Raw genomic sequence first — 11,310 nt, forward strand, 5'->3', positions numbered from 1 at the left:
CCCATAATAGGGCACAAATATGAATAGTTACAACCCAATAAAGTGTGTAAGGGAAAAGGGTTGCATTGCTATGTTACTCAAGTGATAAGAGTACCAAATCTCCACCTCAACTTAAACTGATCAACATAGAATTATGTTTTAAGGAAAATGATGTTTTAATAAGAAAAGTTTTCACCAATATTTTGCATGTTTCACATACGTTGCACCCTAGATGGATAAGTAAATCTTCTTATAGTATTCAAACTTCATCAAAGTTCTAGAACCAAAGGTTTTCCCTAAATGATAAAGTAAAAGTTAAAGCATTTCACATCATCAAAGTTAAGGATCCAAAGGTGTACCCCAAATGACTAAATTTAAATGAAATGAAAGGTTATAGTATGTAAAGGAGTTAAAAAAATAATGTGTAGGATGTAACATCTCTTACTTATTGAGCGATAATTACTTCCTCATTTATTTTAATTGTTTTATAGGTAGCATGTAAATATGGTGGTTGCAAGACAACACGTCAATTAGGGTGACACAAGGGGGCAACTCTGTTAAGATGTTTGTTTAAGATGTCTGATGTTATGTATATTTAATACACACTCATATTTGAGTATTTTATGTAAGACATTTTTCGATGCATTCTATGTTGAATGGTTTTTTTATATAGGGCACTATTGTAATATATGAAATGCTTTATTTAGGTAGAAATTTATTTTTCAAAAAAGAAATATTATCATAAAGATAGATTACCTGGAATATTAATGGATATAAATTATTATTATATTTATGAAAAATTGGTAAGTATAAATAAGTATTGTAATTGGTTGGAGGTAAAAAAAGAATACTAAATATTATTTTACTAAAATGTCTTTATATATAATTATTTTAAAATATTTTTCATGTTACTTATTGTATTAAAATTGACAATGAGATTATTTTTGTCATAAAAATTAACAAGTAAAAATAGAATTATAGAATTGCAATAAAATCAAGATTACTTTGATACATAAGGTAAAAATTGTAATTACATTATCTCTTATATTATTTACTATATCACTGCTAATAGGGAGAAGGACTATTTCCCCCCCATCTTTTGATGCTTTCTCTAAATGCCACCCACAGTAGATGAAAATCCAGTTTTTCCACCCATGAGCTGTTAAAATGGATGATTTTTGTTTGCATAAGGGTAAAATATCTATTTTACCCTTGTTAGATGAAATGACAAAAATACCCCTCAATTTAATTTCTCAAAATTGATGTGAGGGTTTTACCATTCACCCCCCTTAGGTTTTAGAAACTAACATTTTCACCTTACCTAAAGTTTTTAAACTTTAAAAACTAACATTTTCACCCCCAAACCTAGGGTTTACATATTTTTCAAATTACAGCCGCCCCCCATAACTTTCAAAACTAGCATTTCACCCCCATTCTTCAACTTCATCTCCCGACGTCTTCTCCGGCGTCATCACCGGCCTTCTCCTTTTCCTGGTGTGACAGCGGTGGTGCGACGAAGAGATATTCATCTCCTTGTCGCACGGTGTGATGAAGAGACAGAGATCTCTTCATCGCACGATGCGACGAAGAGACCTCTCTTCATCGCTCGTCGTCCAGATCTGGGAGATCGATTTCAAACTTCGCTCATTGTCCAGATCTGGGAGATCACTCGACGAAGGTCTCTCTTCTTCTCTCTTCGTGGCTCGTCGCATCTGGAAGACGCGACGACGAAGGACGACGAAGCATCGTCCTTCATTTGTTCTTCCAGATTTGGATGACGCTTTTGTCGTCCAAATCTAGGTAACGAAGGGTCTTCCTTCGTCATCCTTTGTAGTCGAAGATGGGAGATCGATCGAATACCTTGACCGTCGATGGTGGCCGGAGAAGAAGCAAACCCTAGGGGTGAAATCTAAACTTTTCAAACTTTGAGGATGGGTTAGTTATTAGTTTTTAAAACCTGGAGGGGGAAAATGATAAAATTTAAAAGTTTTAAGGTTTCAAATAGCAAATGACGATTTTACCCCTGTCCTTAACTGAAAAATTAGACGACAGTTTGGTCACGGGTGGGAAAACTGGATTTTCATCTGCCGTGGGTGGCAATGTGAGAACGCATCAAAAGTTGGGTGGGAAATAGTCCTTCTCCCCTACTAATAATATAATATCATTAAAATATTTTATTATCTGACAAAATAAGTAAAATAATATCAATAATAAAAAATAAATTATTAGAGTAATCTTTATATACTCCAACCAAATGTCTCCTTATAGTCAAATGGCATAACACCTTTTTTCAGAAGGTAACACTTCGAGAGGAAGGAATTATAGAATCACATTGGGTAAAGACGGTTGTGAGCCATGCCGAGCTAGCTTTGTTGCAGACCACCGAGCCTGCGAGCCATGTCAAGCCCCTTTTTTTTATTATTACAAAAATAATTATTTAAATTTATTGATATAAATTTCCTTTCAAATTAATATAACCAATGATCATAAATTACAAATCGATCCTTCAAATCACATTTTGTTTATATTGTCAAATTATGTAAAATCATTTTCTATTACTAATTGTCATATCTAATTAAAAAAAAATTATTTTATTGATAGCACCATAATGTAGTTGTTTTCTCTAATTATGTCTTCTTAGGTTGTTTGACACTTAAGTCAGAACAATTATTTTTTATATGCTTAACCACAAAGAAGAACCAAATAACTCGCGATGGTGGTCATCTAACAATGTCTTTTACATTTTTTCTATACCTGTTACTGTTACTATTCCGTTAATGTCTGTTAACAACTTAGTTTCCATTTTACTTTTATAATTTTCTTAATTATTTTTTTTAAGAATATTTTGATAGTGAAAATACTAAATATGTTCTAAATGAAAAATGTGTTCAAATGATTGAGACAAGTTCACTTTTGTAGAATTAATTGATCAATAATATTTGCAATGTAAACATTATAACAAAAATCTTACAGGGTCTTTATTACAGTGTTTATACTGCACCCATTTTTGATTAATTGACTCTATAAAAGTAAAATTGTATCAACTATTTGAATACATTTTCTCTTTAGAGCAAATTAACTTTTTTTCATTATGAAAATATTTTAAAGAAAAAAATAACAAAATTGAAAAAACAAAAAAGAATTTATGTTGTTAATAGAATTTAGGGAATGGTACCAATAACATGTAAAACTAAAATTACGAGTGACATTACCTGAAAGCCATGTGTGCAAGTTACTCAATTTTTCTTGTTGACAAAACATAAATATAGTTGTTTCAACTTAAGTGTAGAGTAAGCTAAGAAAATGTAGTTAGAGAAAATAAGTCTATTGCAGTGGTATCGATAAAATAAAGAGTTTTATTTAATTAGGTATGACAATTAATAATAGAAATGATTTTATATCATTTGAAAATATAAACAAAATATGAGTTGGAAGATCAACTTACAATTTACGATATTTGGTTGTATTAATTTGGAAGGAAATTTATATTAGTAAATTTAAATAATTATTTTTTAAAATTTATTTTTTATTACAAAAGCAAACACAAAAAAATTAATACAAAAATTGAATGAATAAAATGTAGAGAGAAATTGAAATATTAAAATTGAATAAAGAAAATGTTGAATTTAAAAGGGATTGAAAAAAGAAAATGTTGAGATACGAGAGATTGAGAGTTTAGGTTGGATGTGTATAGTTTACAGAGTGGAGGAGGGTGGGTTTCTATAAATAAAAATAAAAATAAAAAAATTTTAAAACCCAATGGCTACTGGCCTGGCTAGTGGCCACCGGTCTGCTGGGTTACAGGTTGCAAGCTGCAGCCTACTTAACTATTTCATTTTTTTTTTTTTTTAGTTTTTTTAATAAATGGAATGAATAATATCGAGCCCAAGTCGAGTCAGCACGCGACAAAACTTAAAAGGCCTGTGGGTCATGCCTTTCCAGGGTAGGCTTTTTAGGCATGTCTCGAGCCAGTTTGGCCAATTTGACATGTCCAACATTGAGTTTTTTCACACACAATAAATTTAAATTATTGTTAATATGACTTGCTATTTAGAAATAAATACAAGACACATTTTTGTGATGGTCAGGCTTAGAAGGCCCACAGGTTAGACACGACCTGCTACAGTAATGAATTATGTCTTTTTAAACTAGACTTTTTAAATATTTTTCAGATTAGTTTGACCCATTTGACATGTCTAAAATTGAGTTTTCTCATACACAGTGAATTTAGATCATTGTTAAAGTGACTTGCTATTTAGGAATAAATACAAGACATAGCTTTTTCCTAATAGTGAGAAACTAAAAGTTTAGGGGTCCGATAAACAATCCAAATTTTAGGGGTTCTTAATTGATCTATGTTATATAGGGTTACGAGAACCTTGTATAAATTTGAGTCATATTCTCCTTATCTCATACCCTAGCCAGCCAACTCATATAGAGTGAAGAATTCTCTCAATTCCTTCAGTCAAATTTGATTTAATACACTCAGCCAAACCACAAGCTAGCACCTGTATGACATTGCTAATGCCTTTCTATATATTTTGGTGTCTTATATATTTAAACGACTGGATTGTATGTCTTATTGAATATGATAAGCTGACTAAATTATAAAAAGTGTAAAGAAGTTATGCTTGAAGCATTAAAGTTCATGGATTATCAAAGGTACAAAATCCAATCAAAAAGCATTTGCAGTAACCGCTAGACATTTGAAAGCAGAAACTGCATACAAAATAACTGTTTTATTGTAAGTCCTCCTTCAATCTTGTAGAAGAAGTTTTATTTTAGATGCCATCTAAGAACTGAAACTGAAATACTGATATGATTTAGTTACGTCCAAGGATTCCATTTTTGGTGTACATTGAAGGACCCTTGAATTTCAGGCTCACACTTTGCTGAGACGCATAGAAGGCTGAAATGGGAGAAAGGGAGAAGATATTATATATCACAATTGGGCTTCTCACTTGATAATCTCCATCTTCCCAGATGATTGCACCTGACATAATTGGCTGCTGTGTAATCGGTGGACCATTGACTGTCAATGTAAAAGATTGTGTCTCCCCAACGCTGGAGAATGACAGTGTTGATGGCTTAACCTCAACATTAATATTAGGAGGCATGTATACTCTAGCAGTATATGTTGAGTTTGGTGAGCCAACATTGGTAACCGTCCTGGTAAAGTCAGCTAAAATCTCTTGGCCATCTAGCAAAGCTAGAGAGAATGATGGGTAATTCAGATCCCAAGCTCTTCCAGGCTCTGTGCTGTAGCAAACACTGCTGTTGTCGCCGGTGATCAGTCTTAGATTGGTATCATTATACCCTTGTTTGCAAAGGAAGTTGATGTAATCGGTCTCATTGGCATCGTAAACAAGCCCAGGGTTTATTGCATCAGTAGGGTTGAGGTGACCTGAGCCATATGCAAATTCAAGATCTGGGTGCTTTTTTGGGTCCATCACATGAGCTATTCACAAGCAATAAGAGTATTAGTGGTGTATATCATTTTGTTTGTCCAAGTAAATGGTAACAAGGAAATAAATCCACTCACCTGTGGTCATGAGGGCTGATTTAATCGCGGAAGGAGACCAGTCGGGATGGGCAGCCTTCACATATGCGGCGGCACCACTAGCGTGAGGACAAGACATGGATGTGCCGGAGATTATGTTGTAATTGACAGCCCTGGTGTCATCATAGTAGATGGAAGGCGGTGCTACAGGAGACCAAGCGGCAAGGATGTCCACACCAGGTGCACTGATATCAGGCTGTGGATAATCATCCATTCAAAGTTTTCAATATATGCAATAACACCGAGCAACTGGTGTAAATTGAAGTCTTTATCATAAATACCTTGAGAATGTCAGGGCTGACAGGGTTTGGCCCTCTAGAAGAAAATGATGCAACATAAGGAGCCATAACATCCTTGTAAAGTTCACCAACAAGAATAGTTGCAATTGGGTTTCTGAAAATTTACCCTTATTCTAGTTAAAATCATAATCAAAATGACTTGTGAAAGTAGCTATGATATCAGTTAAAAGCTGAGGAGAAAGATGTAATAGGAATGATGTTTTTTTACTCTGTTGTTCTGATGTAGTCCAAAATTGCCTGGCCGTCCTCTGTGCTGATTTGAGTTGCCGGCAATGGGTAATTGAAGGCGACGTCAGTAATCGAAGAATCGGCCATTATGGTACCGACACCATCAGCTATCAAAATGCCAGAGCCATCCCAGAGAGTTTCACAGAGAACAATTTTTCCTGCTACCTTGTATGAATTCATGGCACCAGTGATGCAATATTTTGAAAGTCCTGGGTCAGCCCCAGCAGTGTAGTTGGCTGCATCTCCTCCCCAGATCAGCGGATATGTAGTCCCATTGAGATCAAAGCTATTGATGGAAAGCCCCTTTATAAAAAGATTAAGCAAAAATGACATTAAAACACAAACTTGTGGAAAGTTACATGTTGTCTACAAGGGGCTGTAGTTTTACTCACAGTGTAAACTTGTCCATTGCCGAGCACCACTTGGGCAATAAATTTTCTGTCAATTGTACTTGCAGCAACAGTCAAGGTCCAGGGAGCATAATTGGAAACAGTTAATGGCCAAGGCCCTGAATTACCAGCAGAATTAGAGGTCAATATACCATGTTTCATAGCATGGTAAGAACCAATAGCAATGGGGTCTTCGAAGTATTCCATTGGGAAGTCAGCACCAAGAGACACTGATATGATATCAACTCCATCTGCAATGGCGTCATCGAATGCCGCCAGGATATCAGCAAGAGCGCATCCGAATGACCAGCAAACCTTGTACATGGCGATCCTTGAATTGGGAACTCCACCTCTGGCTGTTCCACTGGCTAGCCCATAGTAACTTGCATTAGGCACTTCATTACCTGCCGCAGTCGAGGAAGTGTGCGAGCCATGTCCCTCAGAGTCTCTTGGAGAAGGGAAATCAGTTGTGTCATAGAATTTTTCACTGTTGTAGTAGCGAGCTCCAATGATCTTACTGTAATTACAAATACATTAACTCCATTAGCTTCTGATAGAAATGAAGCAAAAATGATCATTGTCATAGACTCTGGGAAGAAGAAGAAGAGAGCTTTACTTGTTGCAAGTGAAGTTGACACCTTGACAGGTTCCTTTCCATTTAGCAGGTGGAGCAGACAGTCCACTGTCACTGAAACTCTCAGATTCCGGCCAGATTCCTACAACAGATAGAAGTCAAAAGTTTCAGTATATCTAGAGCATCATGTAGAGAATTGTTAAGCAATATGAAGCTGTAATTTGGGATGGCAAGTAAAGGTCAAATAACCTAATCCCCATCTTCACAAGAGAAACCTTTCCCTGTTCCCGTTGAAAAATCTCTCTCCTTTCCCTTAGGAAAATTCCCCACACTTTTTCCTCTCTATTTATAGAATATTTTATAAAATAGATAAGAAAAGAAAAGAACGATAAAAAGGACAGGGTTCAGACATAGATGGCTGAATATCTGATTTTATAGGTTGAATTATCATCTCTACTTGTAATACTAAGTTTTTAAAATGATGACCTGTGTCAAGTAGTCCAACAACTACATGGCCTTCTTGAGCAGGTGCAACATCGCTATGGGAGAAGCCCATGAAATCCCATGACCTTGTGGTGTGAAGCTTAAGTATATGGTTTGGAATGACCGATAAGACGCCTTCCATTGCTGCATACAACCCAATTTCATTTGTGTTAAGTATCAACTCAAATGATTTTATATATATACATATATCCCAAAATTAGTTGCTTGTTTACAATCGATCTCACCGGAAAACCTTGCAACTTCTTCATCAGTTAATTTAGCTGCAAATCCGTTGAAGGTCCTCCCATAGCTATAGATTAGAGACTGTTTGGCTGATTTTTCGCTGCAAGATTAATCAAAAAGTAAGGCTTATTTCCAGAGGCTACTATTGCCTGCTTGGTTGCTTCAAACATTTTAAAATAATAATTGGCAAAGGACTTTAAATTCATGTAATATCCATTAACTATTAAAAATTTAAACATCCATCTATGAATTATTAAAATTAATAAAACCAATTAAATTTTAAAGTTAAAATTATTATTATACTTTTAATAAGTTAAAAATAACAAAATATTATCCATTCCTTTATTAGGTTTAAAAAACTTAAAATTTAGTTTAAAAAACTTAAAACAATAATATGAAAATATTAATCTAGTTTAAATCCAAACAAACGGCTAATAAATTAAATTATGAAGATCATCAGTCAGTCTTATTAACATGAGTAATATATATATATATATATATATATATATATATATATATATATATATATATATATATATATATATATATATATATATATATATATATATAATAGATAAACAAATAATATATCATTATATGATTGAATGATTTTGAATTAATAATAAAGTAATAACCAATCATATCATGACATAACATCTGTGTAGATATATTATATACTCAAAATATATAGACATAGTTTTATTGTTTTGACATTAATAATAAAACTATGCACGCACTCTTGAGTACATAATGAGGTACACAAATAATATATCATTATGTGATTTGATGATTTTGAATTATAGATAAAGTAATACTTAATCACATGATGACATATTATCTGAGTATTTAATTATGTATTCAAAACATGTGTGCGCATATAAAGCCAACATTCCTAATTCAAACTTTTTTGGGTTACAATATCAACTTCTAAATAGTTATAAAAATTAATTAGTGGTAACCAGCAACCTTCCAATAACACTTTGTAGCATTGCATGGTGCGTCGCTGCTAGAGGAGCATCTCCTGGAGGAAGCTCTCCCAGATACACAACATGAACCTACAAAAATAATTTTTTTAAATAAACAAACAATTATAAATGAGTATAATAACGAATTGCGTATCAAAAATAGATACAGATAACATTGCTCATAAATAATATATACCTTCCTTTCCTGATCACTGCCATGACAGTTTAGCACAAATGCTGCAAACAACAGTGAAAATAAAAGAGAAGGGAGGCCCGAGTTAGCCATGGAAACAAAACTGTATTGTAACTTGATGATTTAGCTTTACAATTCAAGGTATTTATAGGAAAAAAAGGTTTAAACTAAATTGTGATCTCCGCATGCATGCAATATTTCTTTGCATTGAATCTTTTAATGAAGCCGTCTTTTGTTTGTTCTGGAGGATATTGTTCTTGTCACTGTTAGGTTGTCATGGGCAAGTACAGAATATGCGATTAGTCTCTCTTGCTATTTACTACACTTTCAATTTTAAAGTACAGCAGGCCATTGTTGTTTTAGTCACCCATTTGTCAGCTACCAATTGTTTCTTCTCAGATAAATGGGTTGAAAGAATAAAATTAGAGGTACAAATAAATTATATAAAATTATTTATAAAAATTGATATGTGATTGTTTATTTTTTTATTTTAAAATTATTTAATTAGATGTTATTATATTAAATTATATGAATAAATTTGTATAATTTAATTATAAATATAATAATTAAATCATATATTATATCATATATCAAAAAACTAATTTTTTATCGTATATAGAGTATTATATTGTATCATATAGTATGACTTTTAAAAAATAAAATAATGAAAAAAATCAAATTGACACATATCATTTTAGAAAATAACAAAAATATTTCTAAAATTTTGAAATTTTTCATATACACTTCTATCATATTATTATTTTCTTTAAAAAGTGTATCGATCTATAATAATAATATATATCGTATCGTATAATATATTTATTATATCGTATTAATTTGATATATCTTATAATATGTATCATTTTATATTTATATTATATTATATCATAAGATATATAATATGTATCATAAAATATTGATAATTATTTTTATAGATGCAATTTTACCCAGAGTAAAAAGTATGACCCTATGTTTGACAAATATGAAAGTCAAACGATCTACATTGTAGCCGGTCATCACTCATCACAATGTTTCTTATGCTTTTTCCTTGTTTGGAAGTGTTCAAGGTGGAAAGCTTGTCTCTGTTGGCTTCGTTGGCATCAAGGAAAAGCTCTTGCTTAATTTGTCCAAGATGGCTATAAAGAAAATTTATGACAGAAAAAATGAACGATAAATGTCTTTCTTTTATATCTGAGAAAGTCCAAAATCTAAATCTCTACAATAATATTTATGTTGGTTTTTTCAAAACACAACATTCTGGTGACGGCTCTTTAGAAAATGAAAGGTCTTTCAGGGTTTCGTTTCACAGAAAAATTACGGAAAATGCACTGTATACGCCGTGCACAGGGGCATTTTCATGACTCAGAGGTCATGACTCTCCTCCCATAACATCATGCGTGATCGTGCATTTCACTCATTTTAGAATGCACAAAAGGATTGATGTTTTCTTACATATTAGAATCCTCTTATAAATTATTTTAATATGATCATAAAAGATTTTAAAAAACATTAATGTATCCAAATAATAATCTCAATTTGCAAACACCTACCCAAGACGCCAACTGGTATACCAAGCTTGGGATTGTAGTTGTAGATGGATTTTGAAACTCTTAGAAGAGGGTTTTGAACATAATTATTAATATCTTATAATACACGATACGTATCTTATGATACAATATAGATGAAAAATGATATGTATCATAAAATATATCAAATGAATACAATATATTTGACGTATCATATGATACAATACATATTACAATATGAATCGATATACCTTTTTAAAATTTTTCAAAATGATGATGTGTGATGTAAAATTTTGTATCATTATATTATTTTTTAAAAGATATATCATACGATACAATATAAAAAATTAATTTTTGATATATAATATGATACACAATATAATTATCATAGATTTGAATGAACTTATAGGCTTCTTCTACGCATTTTTCCTCTCACCACCACTTTTAGAATCCGCTGCTTTTGCTTCAGTTGTTTCACAATCTTTATCCCATCTTCCTTTTCATGTTTCACATTTTCAAAAACTTGGCTCATCTTAATTGTATGAAAGTCGGAAAATGCGCTAATAAAATTTCCCCTAGTAAAAAACCATGGGAGCATAAATTATTAATTCTTTTGTTGTCAGATTTCGTTTTTCAATGGACTAACGCAAAGACTTTGATAATAATTTCTGTGGTTCTGGGTTGGATTATCATCCCGATAATACTTTTTAAGCCCATTGAAATGGACCAACCATGCCCAAGAATCCATTCAATCAACGGTAGAAAATATAGTATTCAATGATACACACTACAAATTTTACAATATGACACAATATAATCATATAATTAAAAATCAATACGTGTCATAAAATATATTAAATTAATACGATAT

General features: G+C 32.3%; 1 protein-coding gene across 1 annotated transcript; it reads right to left on the reverse strand.

Annotated features, from left to right (window-relative positions):
- Positions 1-4,594: 4,594 nt before the first annotated feature.
- On the reverse strand, positions 4,595-7,904 carry LOC123204609 (cucumisin-like). The gene is made up of 8 exons (XM_044621369.1): positions 7,758-7,904; positions 7,516-7,656; positions 7,072-7,171; positions 6,459-6,972; positions 6,047-6,369; positions 5,821-5,932; positions 5,522-5,735; positions 4,595-5,437 (listed from the first exon to the last, which is right to left on the reverse strand). Exons 2-8 carry the CDS (start codon positions 7,652-7,654, stop codon positions 4,803-4,805), a joined length of 2,037 nt encoding a protein of 678 aa, XP_044477304.1. The 5' UTR covers positions 7,655-7,656; positions 7,758-7,904; the 3' UTR covers positions 4,595-4,802.
- Between the last annotated feature and the right edge of the window lie 3,406 nt (positions 7,905-11,310).

This window comes from Mangifera indica, chromosome 20, assembly GCF_011075055.1.
Source record: "Mangifera indica cultivar Alphonso chromosome 20, CATAS_Mindica_2.1, whole genome shotgun sequence".
Taxonomy (NCBI): Eukaryota; Viridiplantae; Streptophyta; class Magnoliopsida; order Sapindales; family Anacardiaceae; genus Mangifera; species Mangifera indica.

Bases quoted from the DNA above. Each gene is read 5' to 3' on its own strand.
- LOC123204609 (XM_044621369.1), bottom strand. From the start codon at position 7,654: ATGGAAGGCGTCTTATCGGTCATTCCAAACCATATACTTAAGCTTCAC. The intron at 7,172-7,515 runs GTCATCATTTTA...TATCTGTTGTAG, and splicing joins TGTTGGACTACTTGACACAG to GAATCTGGCCGGAATCTGAG. The intron at 5,933-6,046 runs GTAAAAAAACAT...GTAAATTTTCAG, and splicing joins GACTACATCAGAACAACAGA to AAACCCAATTGCAACTATTC.